This window comes from Mandrillus leucophaeus, unplaced genomic scaffold, assembly GCF_000951045.1.
Source record: "Mandrillus leucophaeus isolate KB7577 unplaced genomic scaffold, Mleu.le_1.0 Scaffold1470, whole genome shotgun sequence".
Lineage (NCBI taxonomy): Eukaryota > Metazoa > Chordata > Mammalia > Primates > Cercopithecidae > Mandrillus > Mandrillus leucophaeus.
In genome coordinates this window covers 397,480-422,364 of record NW_012101444.1, presented here as the reverse complement: position 1 = coordinate 422,364, position 24,885 = coordinate 397,480, and the positions used below count along the sequence as shown (strand labels likewise).

At 33.5% G+C, this 24,885-nt stretch overlaps 1 protein-coding gene across 4 annotated transcripts in view; it reads left to right on the top strand.

Annotated features, from left to right (window-relative positions):
• CCDC91 (coiled-coil domain containing 91) overlaps positions 1-24,885 on the top strand; it is a 341,299-nt gene that overhangs the window by 236,049 nt on the left and 80,365 nt on the right. For all 4 annotated transcript variants that reach the window (XM_011974648.1, XM_011974647.1, XM_011974650.1 and 1 more), the window contains one exon: positions 15,959-16,072. In XM_011974648.1, the coding sequence (XP_011830038.1) occupies positions 15,959-16,072 (114 nt within the window). The remainder of the gene's footprint in view (positions 1-15,958; positions 16,073-24,885) is intronic.

Below are 24,885 nucleotides of genomic sequence, written 5' to 3'. Positions count from 1 at the left end.
CCCAATTCTAGGACTTCACTCTTTGATGACATTCCTGGAACAGTCCTGAGCCAGAGGAGTTCATTTTCCTGAAGCGTGAGTCCCAGCCCAGGCAGCATACACTACAAAATGGAAGAGCCTTTTGGCCTTAAGGGAACATCAGCAGTAGTCTGACAGTACTTTCTGTAGGTCTGCAGTACTTCACATAGACCTGAGATGGAGTGGCCACTGGGTGAGGCTCCTCTGCCTTTGCAAAGGGGAGGGAAGAGTGGGAAGGATTGTACCTTGTAGTTTGAGTTCCAGCTCAGCCATAGTATAATGGAACACCAGGTAGATGTCTAAGGTTTTTAACTCTAGTCTCCAGCTCCTGGATAGCACCTCTGGACCTGCCTGGGGCCTAAGGGAACTCACTGCCCTGAAGGGAAGGACATAGGCCTGGCTCACCTTGCCACTTCCTGATTGTAGAACCCTCGGGCTTTGAGCGAACCTAGGTGGTAGGCAGGCCTTGGGCAAGACTTAATGCTGTGCTGGCTTCAGGTCTGACCCAGCACAGTCCTAGGGATGGTGGCCCCAGCTGTAGTTGGCTCAGAATAGAGAGAAAAACTTCATTTGTTTGGGAGAAGCTAAAGAATGAGAACAAGAATCTCTGCCTTGTAGTTTGGAGAATTCTAGATCTTGTCCAAAATCATCAAGACTATACCTTTATGAGTCTGAAAGAACCACAGCATTACTGATCTTGGGGTCTCTAAAGAAAATCCAGCTTAGATTACAACATCCAAGTTTCTTTCAAATATTTGGAAAGCCTTCCCAAGAAGGGATGGATGCAAAAAAGCCCAGACTGCAGGGACTAAAGTAAATACCTAACTCTTCAATGCCCAGACACAGACAAACATCTGCAAGTATCAAGATAACCCAGGAAAACATGACCTCACCAAATGAACTAAATAAGACACCAGAGACCAATTCTGGAGATACAGAGATATGTGACCTTTCAGACAGGGAATTCAGAATGGCTATTTTGAGGAAACTCAATTCAGAGAAGGAATTCAGAATTCTATCAGGTAAATGTAACAAAGAGATTGAAATTGTTAAAAAGAATCAAGCAGAAACTCTGGAATTGAAAAGCGTAATTGGCATACTGAAGAATGCATCAGAGCCATTTAATGGCAGAACTGACAAAGCAGAAAAAAAGAATTACTTCACTTGAAGACAGGCTATTTAATAGCGGAATTGATCAAGCAGAAGAAAGAATTACTGAGCTTGAAAATGGGCTATACATAAAGGAGACAAGAGTTAAAAACAATGAAATATGCTTACAGGATTTAGAAAATAGCCTCAAAGGGGCAAACGTAAGAGTTATTGGCCTTAAAGAGGAGATAGAGAGAGAGGGATAGAAAGTTTATTCAAAGGAATAATAACAAATTCTCAAACCTAGAGAAAGATATCAACATCCAAGTCCAAAAAGTTTATAGAACACTAAGCAAATTTAATCCAAAAAAGACTACACCTCAAGGCATTTAATAATCCAACTCCCAAAAGTCAAGGATAAAGAAAGGATCCTAAAAGCAGCAAGAGAGAATAAACAAATAACATGTAATGGAGCTCCATTATGTCTGGCAGCAGATTTTTCACTGGAAACTTTTACAGGCCAGGAGAGTGTGGCATGGCGTGTTTAAAGTGCTGAAGGAAATCAACTTTTACCCTAGAATAGTACATTCAACAAAATCATCCTTCAGACATGAAGGAGTAATAAATGCTTTCTCAGACAAACAAAAACTATGGGATTTTATCAACACAGGACCTGTCCTATAAGAAATGCTAAAGAGAGTACTTCAGTTGGAAAGAAAATGACCTTTATGAGCAATAAGAAATCATCTGAATGTACAAAACTCTCTGGTAATAGTAAGTACACAGAAAAATACAGAGTATTATAACACTGTAACTCTGGTATGTAAACTCTTATCCTAAGGAGAAAGAATAAACAATGAACCAATCAAAAATAATGACTACAAGAAGTTTTGAAGACATAATACAATAAAATATAAATAATAACAAAAAGCTAAAAACTGTGGGGATGAAGTTAAGGTTTTCCTTGATTGTTTATTTGAGCAAACTATTTTAAGTTGCTTAAAATAATGGGTTCTAAGACAGTGCAAACCTCATGGTAACTCTAACCAGAAAACATACAATGAACACACAAAAAATGAAAATTAAGAAAACAAATCATATCACCAGAGAAAATCATCTTCACTAAAAGGAAAGAAAGAAAGGAGGAAGAGGAGACTACAAAACAATCTCTCACACACACACACAAAGCCAGAGTAAGCCCTTGCTATCAGTAATGACATTTAATGTAAATGAACTAAACTGTCCAATCAAAAGCTATAAACTGGCTGAATGTATTTTTAGAAAGGCCCCTTGATCTTGCCTATAAGAAACAACACTTCATGTATAAAGTCACACATAGACGGAAGAAAAAGGGATGGAAAAAGATATTCCATGCCAATGGAAACCAAAAATGAGCAGGACTAGCTATGCTTAAACAAAATGGATTTCAAGACAAAAATTCTAAGAAGAGACAAAGAAGGTCATCATATGATGAAAAAGGAGTCAATTAAGCAAAAGGATATAACAGTTTTAAATATATATGTACCCAACACTGGAGCACCCAGGTATATAAAGCAAATATTATAGCTAAAGAGAGAGAGAGAGAGAGAGAGAGAGAGACTCCAGTAAAATAGTAACTGAAGACATCAACAGCCCACCTTCAGTACTGGACAGATCTTCCACATAGAAATCAACAAATCAACACTGGAGTTAATCTATACTATAAAGCAAATGAATCTAATAGGTATTTACGTGACATTTTATTCAAAGGTTACAGAATTCACATTCTTCTCCTCAGCACATGGATCATTCTCAAGGATAGACCATATGTAAAATTACAAAACAAGTTTTAAAACATTTTTAACAATTTAAATAATATGAAGCATCTTCTCTGACCAAAATGGAATAAAACTAGAAATTAATAACGAGGAATTTTGGAAACTACACAAATACATGAAAAGGAAACACTATGCTCCTCAATGATCAGTGTGTCAATGAAGAAATTTCAGAAGGAAATTGAAACATATAATGGAAACACAGCATACCAAAACCTGTGTGATACAGCAAAGGCAGTACTAAGAGTGTAGTTGATAGCTGTGCCTACATCAAAAAAGAAAAATTTCAGATAAACAACCACGCATCTTAAATAACTAGAAAAGGAGGAGCAAACCAAACTCAAAATTAGTAAAAGAAAAGAAATAATAAAGATCAGAGCAGAAATCACTGAAACTGAAATGAAGAAAACAATACCAAAGATCAGTGAAACAAAAAAGTTGAGTTTTTGAAAAGGTAAACAAAATAGACAAATCTTTTGCCAGGCTTAGAAAAAAAGAGATGATCCAAATAAAATCAGAAATGAAAAAGGAGATACTACATTTGGTGTCTCATCTAGTACCTGTACTACATCTGGTATCTCCTAGTGGCTACTAGGAGCAACTATTTGCCTATAAATCAGAAAATGTAGAAGAAATTGACAAATTTCTAGATACATGCAACCTACCAAGATGGAATCATGAAGAGATTTAAAGCCTGAACAGATGAATAAGAAGTAAGGAGATTAAAGCGGTAGGAAAAAGTCTCTCAGTGAAGAAAAGCCTGGGAACCTGATGGCTTCACTGCTGAATTTCACAAAACATTTAAATCAGAACTAATACCAATCTTTCTCAAACTATTCCAATTGATAGAAGAGAATGGAATACTTCCTGACTCATTCTGTGAGGCCAGTATTACCAAAAGACGCCAAAAAAAAAAAAAAAAAAAAAAGTGCAAGCCAATATCTCTGTTAAATATTGATGCAGAAATCCTAAACAAAATATTAGCAAACCAAATTCAGCAATATATTAAATAATTTTTCATCATGACCAAGTGAGATTAATCCTTGGGACACATTCAAGTGAATTAATGTGATACAAAATATTGACCAAAGGAGGACAAAAACCATTTGATCATTTTAATAGATGTTGAAAAAGCATTTAATAAAATTCACCACTTCTTCATCATAAAAACCCTTTAAAAACTGGGTATAGTAGGAACATACTGCAACATAATAAAAGTTAAAATATGACAGACCCTCAGCTAATATCATACTGAATGGGAAAAAACTGAAAGCCTATATTCTTACATCTGGAACACAACAGGGATGCCACTGTCATTACTGTTATTCATCATTGTACTGGGAGCCCTGGCTAGAGTAGTCAAACAAGAAAAAGAGTAAAAGGCATCCCAACTGGAAAGGGAGAAGTCAATTTTTTTTTTCAGATGATTTTATCTTATATTTGGAAAAATCCTAAAGATTCTACTGAAAAAACTTAGAACTGATTTCAAAATTCAGTAAAGTTTCAGGATACAAAATCAACATACAAAAGTCAGTAGCATTTCTATATGCTAAATGAACAATTTGAAAAAGAAAACAAGAAAGTAATACCATTTACAATAGGTACCAATAAAACGAAATATTTAGGAATTAACCTAACCAAACAAGTGAAAGAGCTGTACAATAAAAACTATAAAACACTAATGAAATAAATTGAAGTGGACACCAAAAAACGGAAAGATATTCTGTGTCCATGGATTGGAAGATTAAATTAAAATGTCCATATTTCCCAAAGCAGTCTGTGAATTTAATGTAATCTCTATCAAATTACAAATGACATTCTTCACAGAAATAGAAAAAAAAAAAAAAATCCTGTAATTTATATGGAACCACAAAAGTCTCAGAATAGCCAAAGCTATCCAAAGCAAAAAGAGCAAAACTGGAGAACTCACATTACCTGATTTCAAATTATATTGCGTAGCTGTAGTAACCAAAGCAGCATGGTACTGGCACAAAATGAGACACGCAGACCAATGGAACAGAATAGAGAACCCAGAAACAAATCCACACACCCACAGTGAACTCATTTTTGACAAAGGTGCCAGGAACATATACTGAGGAAAAGACGGTCTTTTCAGTAAATTGTACAGGGAAAACTGGATAGCCGTACGCAAAAGAAGGAAACTAGACCCCCATCTCTTGCCACATATGAAGTCAAAATGGATTAAAGACTTAAATCTAAGACCTCAAACTATGAAACCACTACAAGAAAACATAAGAAAACTCTCCAAAACATTGTACTGGGCAAAGATTTCTTGAGTATTACCCTACAAGCACAAGCAACCAAAACAAAAATGGACAAATGGGGTCACATCAAGTTAAAAAGCTCCTTTATGGCAAAGGAAACAATCAACAAAATGAAAAGACAACGCACAGAATGAGAGTAAATATTTGTAAACTACCCATCTGACAAGACATTAATAACCGAAATATATAAGGATTTCAAACAACTCTATAGGAAACAATCTAATAATCCAGTTAAAAAAATAGAGAAAATATTTGAATAGACATTTCTCAAAAGAAGACATACAAATGGCAAAAAAAAAATATGAAAAGATGTTCAGCATCATTGATAATCAGAAAAATGCAGATCAAAACTGCAATGAGATATAATCTCACCCCAGTTAAAATGGCTTATATCCAGAAGACATGCAAGAACAAATGCCTGGCAAGGATGTGGAGAAAGAGGAACCCTCATACACTGTTGATGGGAACATAAATTAGTACAACCACTATCGAGAAGGGTTTGGAGCTTCCTCAAAAAACAAAAATAGAGCTACCATACGATCTAGCCATCCCACTGCTAGATATATACCTGAAAGAAAGAAAATTAGTGTATCAATGAAATATTTGCAGTCCTCTGTTTGTTGCAGCACTGTTTACAATAGCCAAGATTTGGAAGCAGCTTAAGTATTCAACAACAGATGAATAGATTTTTTAAAATGTGGTACTTACACACAACGAGTACTATTCAGCCACAGAAATGAATTACATCATTGTTAATGAGATTAAGTCATTTGCAACAACATGAGTGGAACTGAAGTTCCTAATGTGAAGTGAAACAAACCAGGCACAGAAAGACATACATTATATATTCTCACTCATTTGTGAGATCTAAAAATCAAAACAATTGAACCCATGGAAATAGATAGTAGAAGGATGGTTACCAGAGGATGGGAAAAGAGTGTAAAAACCCAAAGAAATGAAAAATATAAATGAAAAGATCAGAAAATTAGACAATCAGTTCAAGAAGTTCTTCACATAATTTTGAAGAAACAAAAAGCAACACAATGCAGGAAGTCATAATACTATGTTATTATCTCATGAAAGTAAATCTGAAATTAAAGAATATGAATTTCTAGATTGTAAGACATGAATTTCTAGATAGGCCTGTAACTAGGTTCATCATGAAATTTTTGAGGAACGGAACAGAGCCTAGATACATAAAAGTTCTCTCAGAGGGAAAAAACAATTTGCAAATTATGAAGATTCAGAATAGGCTTCTCAATAACCTATGAAATTCTGCAAAAAATTTCAGCCTAAATATCTACACTTGACCAAACTATCAATTATGTGTGAAGGTACAATAAAGGCATTTTACAGATAAACTAGATATCAAAACATTTACATCTCATATGTTTTTCTCAGGAATTTCCTGGAGGACGTACTCTACCACAGCAAAGGGTAAACCAAGAAGAAATAATCCATTGGGATCTAGAAAGCTGGGAGATTCAATTCAAGGAATATATAGGGAACCCACAAGAATAAGACTGAGGGAGATCCCAGAATGGACATTTATTTAACAGACCTAGAGAACAACCAATCCAGTTTGGAGATAGGTCAAGGAGTTGTATCTCCAAGAAGACAAACAAATGTTTCATATCTTTAAGCATATTGAGAGGATATATACAACTAGGAGATAATTTGGGCATTAACTCATAATAATTATTTACTCAGGCCAATACAGTATAGCTAAAGTGACATTGTTTTCTTTCTTTCTTCTTTTCTTTTTTTTTTTTTTTTTTTTTTTTTTTTTTTGTGAGGTGGTCTTGATCTGTCACCCAGACTGGAGTGCAGTGGTGCAATCTCAGCTCACTGCAACCTCCACCCCCTGGGTTCAGGCAATTCTCGTACCTCAGCATCCCTGAGTAGCTGGGACTACAGGCGTCTACCATCATACCCGGCTAATTTTTGAATTTTTAGTAAAGATAGGGTTTTGCCATGTTGACCAGGCTGGTCTCGAATTCCTGCCTTCAAGTAATCAGCCTGCCTTATCCTCCCAAAGTGCTAGGATTACAGGCATGAGCCACCACGCCCAGCCCATTGTTTCATTTCTGAGATCATATCTTAAGTGGCCTCACATGCTTTCACACTGTTTTGAAACCCTGTTCAGCTTCCATGTGAAAAATCTTGAACTAGTCTACTGGAGAATGGGAGACGACAGAAGGAATAGACAAGCACTCTTATCTGAAGCTATGCTAATAGTAGCCAGCTACATTAGATTGAGCGGCTGATTGCAGATAGATGAAAGAGCCCAGCCAAGAGAAAAAAGAACCACACAGCTGAACCCATCCCAGATTGCCACCTTGCAGAATCACGACCTAAATCAGAGATTGGCAGACTTGTTCTGCAGAGGTCAAGATAGAAGGCTTCATGGGCTAAGAGGCTTAATTGAGAATATTATATAGGTGCTTATATAATGAGAAAAAAAATTGTATTGAAATTAAAAATATATTAATAATGGATTACAATTTTTAATATAGATCTAATGAAAAGAGTAGAATTCTCTTTGGGGTAATAACATTTGCTTATTTAAAGCTAGTTATACCTATCATGAAAATTGGTCACAAATGTTCATTAGTTGGTTGTTAATGCTGATCTGTAATGAGATTCTACATATTTAATCTTTAAAATGTCTTTTCACACAGACAAATATGCTAAATATTTATAGTAATAAATGGATATATAATTTTGATTGAGTATAGTCATTACTTGGGAGGCATTTATAGAATTCTAGGTTCTCTTAATATTTTCCTTTTAGCATGTCATTGCAGTGCAGATCAATTACTTCCAGTTGAAAGTTAGATGAAAGTTTCTCAAATGCATAAATGGATTTGGAAATATAGAAGCTTCCTTTGCACTTGCATCTATGTCTGGAACTTCTGAAACTGTAGTTTGAGTTCATAAATGTGTGGAAATAGAAGCCTTACTTTTTTTTTTTTTTTAAGCTATTAATGCATAGGAAGTCTATAAAGGAGCTTGACTTTACTTGTGATTCAAACAGTGTTGAGTATAGTTCAAATGACTAGCCCATACTATAAGTCTTGCTGCAGATAAGAGCTATTGTGCATTGTAATTTTTTAATTAATTCCTTAAGAAACATTAGCTTGAAACAAAAGCTAATGTCTTAAGCTATTCATTATTTGGTAATTGTGATTGAGTGGTTCTTCTTATTCAGAAAAATTTTCAGTCAAAGCCCTGAGCTCAGAAACAATCACAGCAAATCTTTACTACTGCTAAGCCATTGGGCTGCTGCATAGGATGGCAAGTCAGGATATTGAGCTTCAGTTTCAGACAAAAATTAATAGAACTGACAATGGCCTAGTCCACACAAGCAAAAGAAGTTCACTGTTAGTAGTACTCGTTCAGTAATACATGGTACATTCAGATATTTTCTTCAAAACACTTCCTGATGAGTAACTATGAGTTTTAAATAATTTACTTTTTCACAAGTTTTAGACATTTGTTCAACTAAGCCTTCTTTCATTCCACACATATTTTTACTGTCATCAGTTGTTAGCACATCTTAGCAGATTCTAAGCCAGGTTGTACTAAATTAGTGTTTCTCACCTTTTTTGAAAAGTTTCCTACCTATAGTTGTTCCATGTAGACTATTCATAAAGCCTAAGTTTGAATAACTTAAAACTTGGCGTTGATTCCTGAAATAAATAATTCAGTGAATCATCTGACTCATGAAGAGCCAAGAAAACTACTCAAAAATCATTTACTTTGTTTTTTAATTGACTATTGATTTTGCTACCGATGACCTCAATCTCATCAAGCACCTGTTCTCACAAAAAGCTGTTCACTCCAAATAAGTTCCTTTCTTCCCCCTCAGGAGAGCATTTATCTGGCTGCTTTAATTAAGCACAATTTTTAAAACTTATCATTGGTAAATGGCTTTTCTGACTTGACTAACAAATGATCCACTCGGAAATTTAATTTTAGTTGAAGCATGTGTGTGTGTTTATGTATGTGTGTGTGTACGTGTGTAAGAAATCTGTTATCTTGAGGGATTTTAAATTTTGTAATTTTTCGATGATTGCTTTCCTGTTGAGAATATTGTGATGAGTGTTTACTCTGGTAATATAGACATTTATTATTTCTTTTAGCACAGTTATGGTCTAATTGCATAATAAACATTTTTTTGACATCTAATCCATTAATAATCTCACTCTACTCTGCCTTAAAAGTGCAACGAAGTCGTTTTTTCTTGTTTTGGGATGATAGACATGCAGTGAAGTTAAAAATGATAATTCTGTTACATTAGGACAACATTCGTGGCACTGAAATGCAGCCAAATTATTACTACATCGCTATAGTTTGTAATACACCAAACAGCAGTATAATTGGATAAGAATCATGTCATGAAATATTCTCTTTTTTTCAACATTAAAAAGTGTAAAAAGTATTCTAATCTAGTGGATTGTACCAAAACAGGCAGCGGACCGGATTTGGCTCATTGTTAGTAGATTGCTGATCCCAGGTCTACATAAATGGTTGTTATTTTAAGCCACTAAAGATTAATGTTGTTGTTACATGGCAAAAAGTAATATTTTGCTATAGTTTTACCCAAATCCATAATCTGTCTGAAGTGGGAAGATAGAGGGACTAAAATATCTATGTGTTAGATTTTGGCGTGGTTCTAAGAAATAGGGCAAATTCCTCATCCTCCACACTGAAAACTCAAAGGTAATGCCTGAAACTGTAAAATTGCAATAAGAATGTTAGAGATATTGAGAGAACATGAAACAGGGGAAAAAAAGAGGTTAAGTGGCTTCTTTTGGGAAATGGGAAACTGGTAAGGATGAAATTCATAGGGATGGTTACACAGGGACTTCACCATTATCGAAAATATTCTACTCTTAACTGAGGGGCACATGATGTGCTGTGCATGGTATTTTATTTATCTTATTTTGTATGTTAAAATTTTTCTTTACATATATTAACATAAATAAATTTTAAGGAATTAGAGAGTTAAAATTTTATTCAAGAGAATACAAGTATTGCCGGGCGTGGTGGCTCACGCTTGTAATCCCAGCACTTTGGGAGGCCGAGGCATGTGGATCACCTGAGGTCGGGAGTTCAAGACCAGCCTGACCAACATGGAGAAACCCATCTCTACTAAAAATACAAAATTAGCCGGGGTGGTGGCACATGCCTGTAATCCCAGCTACTCGGGAGGCTGAGGCAGGAGAATCGCTTGAACCCGGGAGGCGGAGGTTGCGGTGAGCCGAGATCGCGCCATTGCACTCCAGCCTGGGCAAAAAGAGCGAAACTGTCTCAAAAAAAAAAAAGAGAGAGAGAGAATACAAGTATTGACTCATGTTTATCTGACTTGGAAGTCAACTCTAACTCACTGCCTGCCTTCAGTTTTTTAAGGCTTATTATCACTTTGAGAAAATCATGCTGCTGATCATGTGAAAACATTTGCAGGGATAGAATGTAGGATACATGAACTCACACTGAGGGAGAAGGAAGTATTTTAATCCCTTCATAAGTAGCTGTTATAGTATTCATGAAAATATTTTGGTAGCCTTTCTTACTGTGATTTATATTATACTTTTAAGCTACATGGTACTGTATATCTATTAAATTTTTAGAGGATTAAGATTGTGGGATTTATTGATATAGTTTACAGATAGGCTTGCAGCTCCTTCCTAGTAAATTAACTTTGGCCTTGGTTGAGAACAATAGAGAACAACTTTAAAACTATGTGTGTTGCAGGAAAAAAGTTCATTGTATAATATCATGTAATACCACATTTTGGCCCCCATTTTCCCTCTGTCTTGAGTGCTCTTGCCCTCTTTTACCCTGTTTTATCATGTAATGTATTCTGCCATGTTATGATGCAGTAAGAAAGCTCTTACCAGACGTGGCCCTTGGTCTTGGACTTCTCAGGCTCCATAACCATGAGGCAAACCATGGATCAATTTTCTGTATAAATTACCCAGTTTGTGATATGTTACAGCAGCAGAAAATGGACTAAGATATCTATTTAGTAATACCTATGAATGGAGACATTATGGTTACTAGAAAATTACATTTCTGATTATACACGCTTGTTTCATTTTGGGGGTTGCTTGTTACAGACACTAAAATGTCACTTATTTTCCTAGTATTTGATTAAAAAAACTGCATCCAATACAAGGATTATAGTTTATTACCCCCAAATCACTCTACCCATACTACCAAATATTAGTTTTTCTTAGTAAGAATGGAATTTTGGACAATCTAGAAGACTTTCTCCTAATTTTAAATGAAACTGTTCTATTTGTACATTGGGATTACAAACACAGATACAAATTTCTGACATATATACCCTAGATCAGAGTTGTTGGCTGTGGACATAGGATGATACTGTATGAGTAATACTTTGCCCATATAGGAAGGAAATGAAAATGTGTCTATTCTTTTCTTTGTTTAGACCAATGTTTAAGAGTTAGCAACTTTTGAAGATGTTGTGCTAATGAGCTCGCCTGTTTCCTTTTGGTATGTCATTGGGGGTGAGGCAAGGATGACTATGTATGAGGTTAATAAAGACTATGTTTGCTTGCTGACTTATGTAAAGACTATACAAGTGGCAAGAAGAGCAACCAATCTATATGCTGTTATTGGTAGCTCTTTACATCTTGGGTTGCTGACATCAGCTGTAAGCCTTCAGGGTCCCCATACTTGGTCCCAGCCTTCCTTTCTTTCCACTTTTCCCAAGAGAGCCTTCATTTGTAGCCAGAAGCCTCAAACATACACTCAGGTTCTATTTTTGTACTGTTGTACCGAATGTCATATAAGCTATTATTCCTAAATAACATTCAGTATGAGCTACTTATATGGATCCCTCGGTCTTCATCTTCTTTACACACATGAAACACCTATTAAACCTCAAGTCAGAGCTCACCTATTTTTTTAAGGTTTTCTCTGACCGTTGTAGACATTGTGATATCTCCTTCCTTATAACTCAAACAGTATTACCACCACTCATTAACCACAATGTCCTTTAAGATCTCTTTTAGTATACTGTTATTTCAGTTTCTGTGCATTTATATTTTATTTTCACAAGTAAATTAGAAACTTATCAAGAGATAGACAAATGTAGCTTCAGTTTTTGGGACTATTTTTTATACAAAATAGGTATTTAGGACATATTTGACAAATGAATGTATGAACAGAGTTTGCTACCAACCACAAACTAGAACCCAGTATAACATGTGATATCTCATCTTTGCATCTCTAGTTTATCACTCATTTTCTAAGGTGCATTTCTACAACCACATGTAACTTTTGAAATAATACATAATTAGATAATATGCATATATTTTGTATAGGAACAAAAAATAAGTAAAACACACAATTTCCCCAGAAAATTACACAACCACATAGTACTATGGTTTACAACCCATAGACCAGAATTCAGTTAGTTGGTGATACTTGTTTTCTGTAATTGAGCTATGTTTACAATCCTTAACAAAATTGCCCTGATAAAGGGCAGACAACCACAGACATTTTACTAGTTCATGATCCTGTGATTTCTGAAATGTATGGTAGATTCAATGGATACTAAAGCATAACTACACTTTTAAGCAGTAAAGAGAAATTATAACATCTTGTATAAAGTATCATATAAGCTTTTAGCCCTGAATGACTTTCAACATGACCTACTTAATCATAACAGTATAAAAACTAATTCCAGTCATTTATTTTTAAAAAATAGTATATGGAACTTTCTCCACATTTAAACACTAGTTAGATTATCATTTGGATAGGATGTTTCTGCATATATTTTTAGATAAAAATATTCCAATATGACAAGAAGTATGACTGATATATTTTCACAAATACAGCATAACATATATGCAATTGAGTACCTTTCATTCCAAACTATTCACCTTAGGATAGTGTTTCTCAGCTGGAAGCCATCTAGTGGGTAGATACTAGGTATGCTGCTTACACTCAGGATACTCCCTCACAGCAAAGGATTGTCAGTAGTTCCAAGGTTGAGAAACCCTTCCTTAAAGAATATACCATGTGCAGTGGTGGTGTTATCACCAAAGTATTTTGGAAAATACTTTTCAGAATTTCCTATTTGAATGTACTTATTGGTGGCAACTGTTTATTCCTTGCAAGCTATGTTTTATTTTAGATTACTTCTCATGACTCCCAGGAATGATATATTTAATTTATGGAACAAACAAAACATGCAGGCAGATATTCACATACCACTTGCATACACGCAAACAAAATGTATTAATCAGTTCTAACTAATTCAGAATTGGGCCTGATTAGAAAGTGGAAGGCTTAAACTTTACTTTTGTATAACATTCAAAGGAGTAATTTATAGATGAGCAGTTTTTCAGGATGAGCTTCACAACCTTGACTGTCACTTAACTCCCAACTGGGGAGGATAGAACCAAGGGAAATTTTGTACTGTAAATTGTCCTTTGCCAGCTCAAAAACAAGGAATTGTAAAGCCTCAAAAATTTCAACTGAGAAGGTATTAATAATATAAACACTCAGCTCCCTCAAAAGTGTTAACTGAATAACTTTCACTAACTCTTCATGTTTTTCTGGTTATAGCCCATTTATTTAAATTGATGCTTTTTGCTTTTGATCATACAGGCCTGGTCAGATTTACTAATATGCTTCTTATGACAGTTTTTTATCTGCAGTTGTAAAATTTCAAAAGCCCTGAAAACTAAAGATTTTTGTAACTCACGTGTTAGCAAAACCTGACTTGAACTAATGTGAAGCTATTAATACCTTTAATTTACTCATATAATGTGAATATTCATATTCTTCACTACAGAATTATTAAGGTGTTTTATTTCAGAGAGCTTAGTATGTAATATTTTTTTCTTTCTAAATTTGAATAACTTCAAATTCTAAATTTGCAAGTGTGAAGTCAATAAGAATTATAATAGCAGATGCTAAATAGTTTTATTCTCATGTGTTTCTTTTATAAATTGCTATAGTTTTTCAACTTTAATCTTTTGAAATAATTATGGAAACAACTTTGTACTCTATCAATGGAACCAGCATTTAATGTACTCAGTGACTGAAAATAAAATAGTGAAATTTATCAAAGACTTTCAGAATTTTCAGTTAATTTTATAAGGAAGGGAATAAAAAAAAATAAGTATACCAATATTAAAGTGGTAGACGATAAGATCAAGCAAATGACAAGAGAAAACGTGTGTATTGCCAATATTTTTATAAATTAAATGCTCAACTCACCTAATCTTTTAAAAGTACGGGATAAAATTCGATATCATTCTCCCCAAGTAGGCAAAGATTGTAAAAACCTATGAAAATAAATGTTATCAAGGATGCAAGAAAATAGCCATTCTTATGAGCTGCTTATAAGAAGAAATTTGTACAAAATGTCAAAAGATATATTGAGTTTAAATCCTTTGGCCAAAAATGATTCCACTTTTTGAATTGGTTCAAAGTAAGTAACTGCAATGTAGCACAAAGATACATATGTGGATGTTTGTCACTGCTGTATTTTATTTAAAATGACCAAAATACCCATGATTAAAAATTGGTACAATAAATTATTATGTAGCCCTCTAATATGATATAAATCATATTCATAGAAGAATATGTAATGTCTTAAGAAAATGTCCAAGATATATTCTAAATAAAAAATGCTAGAGTTTAGAAAATAGTATGTACAGTTTATCCCATCTTCTTTATATCCAAGTGTATATATATATGTGTCTTGCTTTGTGTTTATATATTTCCACATCTCCATTTTTTACAGTAAATAGATTTCAAATACAGAGTCCTTTATGTTATTTTATATTTTCTGAGTTACATATAAATATCTAAAATTAATTGTGGAAAAGTAAGCTAAGTCATACATACACTCCACAAAGAGCAGAACCTCCAGGAATCAAAACTGAAGCAAATATTCTGAGAAACTCAAGCCATTTTCCAATTGATTGCCTTGATGTCCAGTAAAAAAGGTTGGTACCTATAGATGGGAATGAAAAAATTTTGCTTCGTGGCATTCATTCCATTTCATGATACACTATTATAGCAGAAAATATCATGACTTCCTGAGAAGTGTTGTAGTTCTACGGAATTTTAGCTTTCTTTCTGTATTTGCAATTCTGAAATCTCTTCAGTACCTGATTACTATTTCAATAAACGGAGAGTACCATTTCCCTCCCTGGATCTCTCATTTCAAATATTAGCACACTGGGTGGAATTTTTACCTCTTACTTATGGTGTCCAGCTCACAACATCTTAACCTGGCAAGAGGACCAAACTAGCTGTAAATCTTACCACTCAGACCACACTTGATTATTGTATGATGGCAATATTAAACGTGAATAAAACAGCTAGAGCATTAGAGTGTTCTTGGAAGAATAAACACAAGTTGGAAGTCTTATGTGGATAGTGCAAAATACAGGAAGGCAATGAATCATGTAAACATCAAATGAAAGGTTGGTAAGGAAGCCATTGGAGTCTGTCAGGCACTCCCTGCAATAAATGGCATATTCCATTCCTTTCCCTTTCACTCAGTTTGGGAAAGGGAGTTCTGTGAAATCTCTAAAAGATCCCAAAAGATTTTGTAAGTTCTTATTCCTGTGTAAAGGTACACTTTGAATAGAATGAGCTGAAACCCGCTGAAGAGGATTTTTAGTTTATACAAAATGGACACAAATATGTCATAGTGCTTACCTCCCTGACTGTTTTGCCTTCTCCCACAAACAGGAAACTGTTAAGGCAGCAATAATAGAAGAGCAGAAACGAAGTGAAAAGGCTGTGGAAGAGGCAGTGAAAAGAACAAGAGATGAATTGATAGAGTATATAAAAGAACAGAAAAGGGTAAGTATCTCCTGAAGAGTTTTAATTTGTACTTCAGTAAACTCAGTCAGTGACTTCCATACAATACCATGAAATTGTAAAATATTTAAAATGTCCTCTGTCGTCTAACTTACGAATCTTCATCTGAGGATATTTTCTGATATAATTATATATTCTGATAGTTATGTCTATAAACATAAATCCCATCTGTCAGCAAAAAGCAACAGTGAATAATTTCTTGGTAGACTCCTAGAAATAACCTATAGCATTTCCAGTTTAGCTTTACTCACAAAGATAATAGACAGTTCTACATTTTTAGAATCTTTTGCCATACATTTGTTAATTTCTTATATTATTTATAGACATGTATATGCATCCTTTAAGCTTTCTGACTGTATTAACACCACTGTAGTTCTAATGGACATAATTACAGTTAGCAAATTCAGGCTCTTCTGCCATAGTGCCACTTCAAAACCAAAACTCAGAATATGCTTGTAAGAGTTTAGAATGCATATTAAAGCTTTGAAACAAATAACATTTTCATACAATGTGGTTTTATTAATGTTATTCTGAGCAGTAGCTGAAGATAATGGATCTAACTTGATTTGTTGTCTTTTCAACAAATCTTCAGTCCTCTAAGCAATACACAAAATAAGAAACTCTTTAAAATTAGATGTTTATTGTAATATTCTCTGTAATAAATATATATATAAAATAAAATATATAATAAAATTTTTCACATGCAGTGTTTTAGGATGTTTTCTTTATATACTTAGTGTATGTTATATATTATATAAATATATTTAAGTGTGTGTAAATATATAATATATTGCAAACATATTGCATTACATAATGTAACAAAACAAACATAAACTGTGTGTATGAGGTAATTTGACACATAGCTAAACTTAATTGGTGGTCAAAATGGCAAAATAAATAGAAAACGTACGATAAGATATTATCCTGCATTTGGCAGTTCAAGAAGTGAACTAAAAGCTCATGACACTACTTTAGTCCTATACTTTTTTTTTTTTTTTGAGACAGAGCCTTGCTCTGTCACCCAGGCTGGAGTGTAGTGGCGCAGTCTCCGCTCACTGCAACCTCTGCCTCCCAGATTCAAGCAATTCTTCTGCCCCAGCCTCCTGAGTAGCTGAAATCACAGGCAGCTGCCACCATGCCCAGCTAATTTTTTTATTTTTTATTTTTAGTAGAGATGGGGTTTCACCATGTTGTCCAGGCTGGTCTTGAACTCCTGACCTCAAGTGATCCACCCACCTCAGCCTCCCAAACTGCAGGGAATACAGGCATGAGCCACCATGCCCAGCCATCCAATGCTCTTAACTTGAAGTCAAATTTGGTATGATACAAAGAAAATCCCCACCTCCTGATGGCTACAATTAGGTTTCAACAAAGGAGAATTTGTCACCAGAGTAAAAACTTGCTGTCTTTCCAGATAAATTAACCATTCACAGAAACATTTTATGTGGGATTAAATCTTTGTACAGTTTACCTCAGAGTGTTTTTAAAAGCATTTTCACTCAAATTCCTGATAGATGTCTAACCTTCTAAAGAGTAAATTCTGAGCCAAAGAGTCAATTGACTTTTCAAGGAGTATTATGTGCTCAGAAAACTCCTATTTCCATATGTACCCACAAAGAGTTTATTTTAAATAATATTATTCAAAAGTAATCGTTCAGCAAAGGAATTACAGGTACATTTATATGCATACAGGGATTGCAATTGTGAAAGAACTTAAGTATCAAATAAATTCAAGACTTCTTGTGGGTATATCCTTTTTTATCATCTCTTTTTTAAATTATTTATTTTATCTTAGTAGGAACACTTAACATGAGATCTTCCTTTTCAAATTTTAAGTCTATAATACTTTATCATTGACTGTAGATGTACAGTGTTGTACAGCAGAGCTTTAGAACTTATTCATCTTGCTTGACCGAAACTTTATGCTGTTGTTTGGGTATTTCCTGTTTCTCTCTAACCCAATCCCCTGGTATCCACCGCTCCACTCTGATTCTATGAATATGACTAGTTTAGATACTGTATATAAGTGGAACCATGCGGTATGTGTCTTTCTGTGACTGGCTTATTTCACTTAGCATAATGCCCTCAAGGATCATCCATACTGTTCCATATTGAATCAAAGGGTTGCAGAATTTTTTTCATTTTTAAAGCTGTATGGTATTTTGTTGTACATATATGCCACATTTTTTATCCATTCATCTGTCAATGGATATTTAGTTGTTTCTACATTTTTAGTGTCTTGTCTTAATAGTATATCAATCCTTATTAGTACCAATCCTTATTTGAGTTCTAAATCTGAATGAGAAATTATATAACAAAGCAAACTCATTCATAAGATTATTTTAGACTAACATTTCTTCGGTTGAGATGGAAGATTTTTCTTGAAAGAAAAGAATTTTAAAGATCATGTTACTTTTTTGTCAAAGGGAGTTACATGGTTACCATAAGAAGTGCCTATAATAAGAATAAGAAATGCCTTTTTAAGAGATATCTGGTCCCCCCATGAAGCAAATTAACTTTGAAAAGAGCTGACAATGAATTCAGGCATTTAGTCTGTGTGGTCTTGCAAATCATACTAAAGGCCTAATATTCACTTGTATTAGTCAGTAAATCAGTTACCACATGCAGAGACATTATTAAAATAACAGCAAAGAAACCATGACATTAGGTTTCATTTGCACTGAAGTTCTACTTCTCTTTGCTTGTTTCCTTATATATTAAGGAGAATAAATTTAAGACTTACCTTACAGAGTTGTTATGAGTTAATACATATAATAAAATAGCAGCTATAGTAAGGACTCAATAATATATGTGTTATGCTAATTATCATCTTTACCATGTTATTTACAGAAAATTGAAACAACTAGCAGCATTATTGTTGCTAATATAAAAATGTGCTCTTTAGAATAGTGTGGTGTTCTACTTCCTCTGAAGTTTACAGTATGAATTCTAGAATTTTATTTCACTTCTGTTACAGAATATTAAAACTGATTTAATCGGTATACTTGTAGGAAATTTATTACTTACACTTTGGGATTTTAAAGTTTCATTAATAACACATACTGTGGCATATTTTTAATATTTGAATGTTTGTATCTTTCCAAACAGAAAAGCTATAAAAAAAAAAGAAAGTCAATAAATGATCTGAAATGAAAGCACCAAAATTACTAGACCTCTTACATAAATTTTTAAAAATTGAGATTCTCTATATTCTTCTTTTCCAAAAATGTATTTCAGTGTTTTGAGTGAAGTTTTGTGAATATCTTGGGGTTTGGAATATTTTCATAGACAAAAAAGGTATCTCAGAGTTTATAAACTAATACTTAGGAAAAACAAAAGTATTTTAGTAAATTCATAATCTTCTTGTCTGTTTTCCAAAAGACTAAGTTAGGGCAACTCACATCTACTTCTTCTTTTGGAAGATGGATTTCTATTTACATCAGAGAAGAACACATTTCCAGAACAAAAATTTTCCTTTCCCTTCTCCAGGACTTTTTTTTTTTTTTTTTTTTTTTAACTAGAGAGTCAACTTGAGATTTTCAACATTAGACAACTTAAAAGCCCGATAGACCTTGTTTCCAACTGAGCTTGAATTTCAGTCTGTGAAATTCTGTTCTTGAAGTTTTTGAAAATCTTTGAAGGAAGAAGTCTACTGTTGTATTAGGTCCTACCTTTTATGTCTTTTGTCCTAATAGTCTTTCATTAGGCATCATCGTACTTTTACAAAATTCACTAAAAGTTTGAAATGAAGACTTCCAGTACGTCTTTTTTTTAGTCTTGTACTTTTAAAAGACAGAAAAACACAGAATGAAAACTTCAAAATGCTTAATTTTTCAAATAACATGGATAATCTAACAATATAAACACAGTGGATTTATAAATTGCTATATAAGGTTACATAGCTCTTTCTGTGTCTCTGAAATTAATAAGTATTTAATAAGTTATCCATTCCTGTTTAGTAAAATTATACTCAGAATTATACTAGAATTAAAGTTAGAATTCTACTGAGAAAATTTTAATTTTAAATGCTATTTGCCAATTTTTGTGTGTCAAATCAATAGAGATTTCACTAAACTTTATAAATAACCTTGTGTTTGTCTGGTCTAAACATCTTAGGACAAAAGGGATACCTGTACATGTACTAATTAAGTAAAGTATAATTTACATTCAAATTACATCCTAAATTATTTACTAAGTCAGATACATAGTACTTGTAATATTAGTCTGAGTCATAATCGTAACCAAAAATTACTATGGAATGAAAATGTCCAAATAAGGAGAGCTTTTAAAATGATCAACCAGAAAAATAATTTAAATCAGTGATGAATTAGTTTTAGTGATAAAAATGCCTTTCTTATAAGAATTCTACCTCATAATCTTTTTAGAAATTTCTCTGAAAAATCTCTCATGCTAATCCCGAGGAAAAAAAAAAGATCATTACATTGAATTTACGACTTTACTGTGGAATCAAAAAGATAATCTGTGGCCTCAACACTCATAAATTTTCCATCAAACTTGGCAGAAATTATCTAATTTTTAATGGACTTAGACATTTCCAATATAACTTATATAATAGAGAAGAAAAGGCAAACAGGAAAACCTAAAAAGGTTTAAAAATATATTTAATCTTTCTGTGGATCAGCAAGGTACCTGCTAGTACACTGATTTGCATTGAAGGACCATATCATATTTTATTAAAATTAAAATTTTGGTTTCAGACTCTCTTCAATCACTATAAATTCTGTAATAGAAGTTGCAAACTACAACTCATGGGTCAAATCCAGCCTGCTGCCTGCTTTTGTAAATAAAGTTTAATTGAAACACACATTCATATCCATTCATTTTTGTATTGTCCACTAACTGATGTCATGCGTCAATAGCAGAGTTGAGTAGTTAAGAGAGACCATCAGGACATATAACCCCAAATATTTACTATCTGGTTCTTTAAAGAAGAATGTTTATCAACTCCCATTCTAAATCATCAAAATTATCTTGCAAGGAAAGTTTCTTCCTTTCAGCCCTTTAAAATTTTTATTCGCTTATTATGCCTCAGGGTAACTAGACAATTGAAGTCTCTTATGTGCTATTCTGGAGAAGATTTCTCTCTATGTATTAATTACCAGGTAAGGTATTACAATACATCGTATCTGATCATTAGTGCCATAAACTTTATTTTATAAATGGAGATGGCAGAAAAATGAGATGGGAAAGAATACATCCCTGACACTTCCCTAGGGAGGAACAATTTGTGATTTATAACGACTGACAGCCCTTGCATTAGAACGAAGAGTTCCAACCCATCCCACAAGTTAAGACTGTTACACATGAGTTTGCTATGAGGAAGGAAGTGTGAATAACATTCAGCAAGCAACAACTACTCACAGCCAAGCAGTGATTCCTAAAAAATAAAATCTCATCCAAATGTAATAAAATATTATTTTTCCTCTTAAGAAACAAAATTATTGCCTGTGTTTTCTAAATCACCTCCAGGAAAATAACCTTCACTTTAGAATATCCTTTTAATTTAGGTTTTTAGAGAAGAGTAAGAAGCAATTTTCTTTACTTCAAAGGTTTTGTGGTCAAGGCATTGTCAGAATTTTTTAAATATAAAAGAGCTCTTTTAATCCAGTTTTGCTGCAATATTCTTGGGCGTTTGCATCTCCAACTATTAAAAGATAATATTTAGACAAAATGAACTTCCTTTATTTTCTGACCAGTTACACAGTTAATTGAATAAACCATTATTTCAATATAAGTTATTTAATATCTCATGGTCCCTTACTTTCTCTTCTTAGAAATATGGAAATCTGACTAGCTGACCTCTAATGACTTTTAAAGCCCTAAATTTCTGTTAAGACTATGAGTAACATTTTCCTTGACAGTTGATAAACCTCTTGAGAGGTTTTTAATTCTTGATATAAATCAGTTGCATCATAGTAGTTACATTATGTGGCATTTATACATTAGTATAGAAAAATGTCACTTTCCTGGCATTCCCTAGCCTCCTGCCCCATTGTCATCCTAATTACTCTTCTATCCAATCTGGAGGAGGCTGTGTAGTTGTATGTGCAAGAAGTAGCTCATTAACAATTCAACATCTGTGGTCTAAAACATCTGCCCTTGTAACTTTTCATTTGGGTCTCATATTTGAAAATGCTTTTATGTAACCAACACATATTAGAAATCATACTATACCCTCACATTCATTGTTGCCTGTTTTCAGGTGTACCTCATTTTTTGATGCCAACGGGAATTTAGCCTTCTCTGCATAAGCTATATTGTAATTTAAATCAGTAGAAGTTTACCTTCCAAAGTTGTATAGTTGTATCCATTTCAGGTGGGACAATAAACAAATGGAAAAATATTTGGATTTAGAAAAATAGCCAGTACTAACCATCTTGCCAAATGATGTTTCAACTAGGTCACGAATTTATCCTTCTCCTTAAATTAAAAGCATAGGAAATTTGATTTGAAAGAGAGGTTAGTGAAGCCAATGAAGTAAACAGATTTTAAAGGTTTTATAGTTGTTTAAGCTTAATATAATTATGATTTTAAAACTTATTCACTATTTTTCTATCTTAAACTCTTTAACAGCTTATTTCACAAATTATACTTTAAAACCAACTTTATTGCTATCTCCCACTTTATATTTTATCAGTCTTCTTGATGGTCTCTCTTGTTTTGCTGTTCTCACTTGCATAAGAACAATCTTGAAAAAGCTTACTGATGTGTGGACAATCACACACTTTGGTGAGACAACCCTATTCGTTATTTCCATTTCAACTGTGGTAATTGAGATGATGTTAAAGATAAAGCCCAATGCTTAGATTATATCCCATTATTCCTGTAGCAAGGAATATAAAATATGGTTTAACTTAAAATCAAAATGTAAATTTATGCATGTACACGTAAAAACTAGTTTGGTGTAGTGGTTAATGAGGTATTTTTCATTGGTTTTTGGATGGATTCTAATCAAGGTACAGTGAGCATAAAGACTTTGGAGGCATCTAGTATATGAAAATGTTTATCTCTGTTTTTACGTAATGACTCAAAATTGTTCATCTAAATAATCACTTCTTGAATTACTATAATGGCAGCTAACTTTATTCGTTGGTAAAATGATTTAACTTTAAAAAACATGTATTCACTGATGCAGGAGAATCACTTGAACCCAGGAGGTAGATCAAAAAAGCTGTGCGAGACCAGAAGCACCATGTCTTTTAAAGCTTAAAGCCTTATTTTGGAAGGAAAGTACAAGAACGTACTCCTTAAGGAATTACATGAGGTCAAAATAATAGCTTGAAGAAATAATAGACACCACTGGCACATGACAGTGCTTGAATAAAGACCAAATGCATTATGCTGACAATAATTGACAACAAAATTCTGGAAGATCACTTAAGACTATGATGATCAGCTTGGACTTTTGGTTTCTGTCAAATGAAAACTGAAATGTGGACTAGACTATATAATAAAAAGAGGAAAAATAGTCTGTGAGAAGCCAAAGGATTTGGTTTCTTAAAAGAATAAGCAAATGTATATATACAAATTTTTGTAAATAAGTCTATTTTCTAGATTCTTGATATACCTTTTAGATGCAATCCTAGAATATCTGGGCTCATAAAGCTCAGATTATTGGGGGCAACAGACATGGAGGGAATTTTTTTTGGTTTATTATATTGATAAAGCCCTTCAGCCACCCTTAGAAGTTAAAAATGTCTGTGTGTGCGCGTGTGTGTGTGTGTGAACGTGTAGGCGTATGTATGTGTGTGTGTATATATGAAAGTGTGTATGTGTGTGTGTCTGTTTGAAGGACCTTTATTTGTGAGCTGTTTATTAAGGGCCCACCATTGCCTTCACTGTTCTCACTCCAGTCCATACTATTAAACTGTTTAGAAGGAAATGGAGAATGAAGTGTTATTACAAATTGCCTGCATCTTAATCTGTCTACATATATCTATATATTTACACAGTGTGCATTTGTATATACTTTTCACTATCCCATCTTAAGCTACGTATGGAAAAGCTTCAGTATAAATTTTTTTTTCATTCTATAAAGAAATATTATGAATACCTTTAATAGTTGGAGCACTGTGCTTAGGCTACAAGGACAAATAAAATAACCAATAAAGAGAGCCTATATCCTAGTATTCTTAATAATGATATATATTTGTTTAGCAACTAAAATTTATAAAGTTTTTTATATGTTATTTGACTCTTACAATTTATAATCACTTGCATGTTTATTATTATTAATAAACCAGAAAATCCAGATGATAGAAATAACGTTTCTGAGATTGCATCTAATAATGGCATATAGCTAAGACTTGATCCAGGTCTTTTTCTACTATATCACACCAATGGCCCTTGTCAACTTGCTGTATACTAGCCATTTCACTTTACTATCTAGGATGAAGCCAATATCTGAAGAAAGTTATTAAAGCCCACAGTAGTTAGAACCAGTGAAGAGTTACAGCTGTAACATGAACAGCTAAGAGAACTAGAAGGGCTGGAGGTACTCAGTAATATGGAAAAGGACTGGCCAAGAAAACAGTGAGCCCACATGTCACCACTATATTTTATTATATGCTTTAACTGTAAAACTATGTTGTTTTTGTTTCTTATGTAGGAAAAGATGATGACAGTTTCATGGAAATCATTGTTCAGAGTGAACTATTAAAGATATAACCTTGAAGAAGAGTTTCAAAGATGTGAACATGTTCAACTAAGAAAGAGTTGCTTGCTGTAAAAACTCAGCAATATAGACTCCCAGAAAACAGTACTACAGTATCACC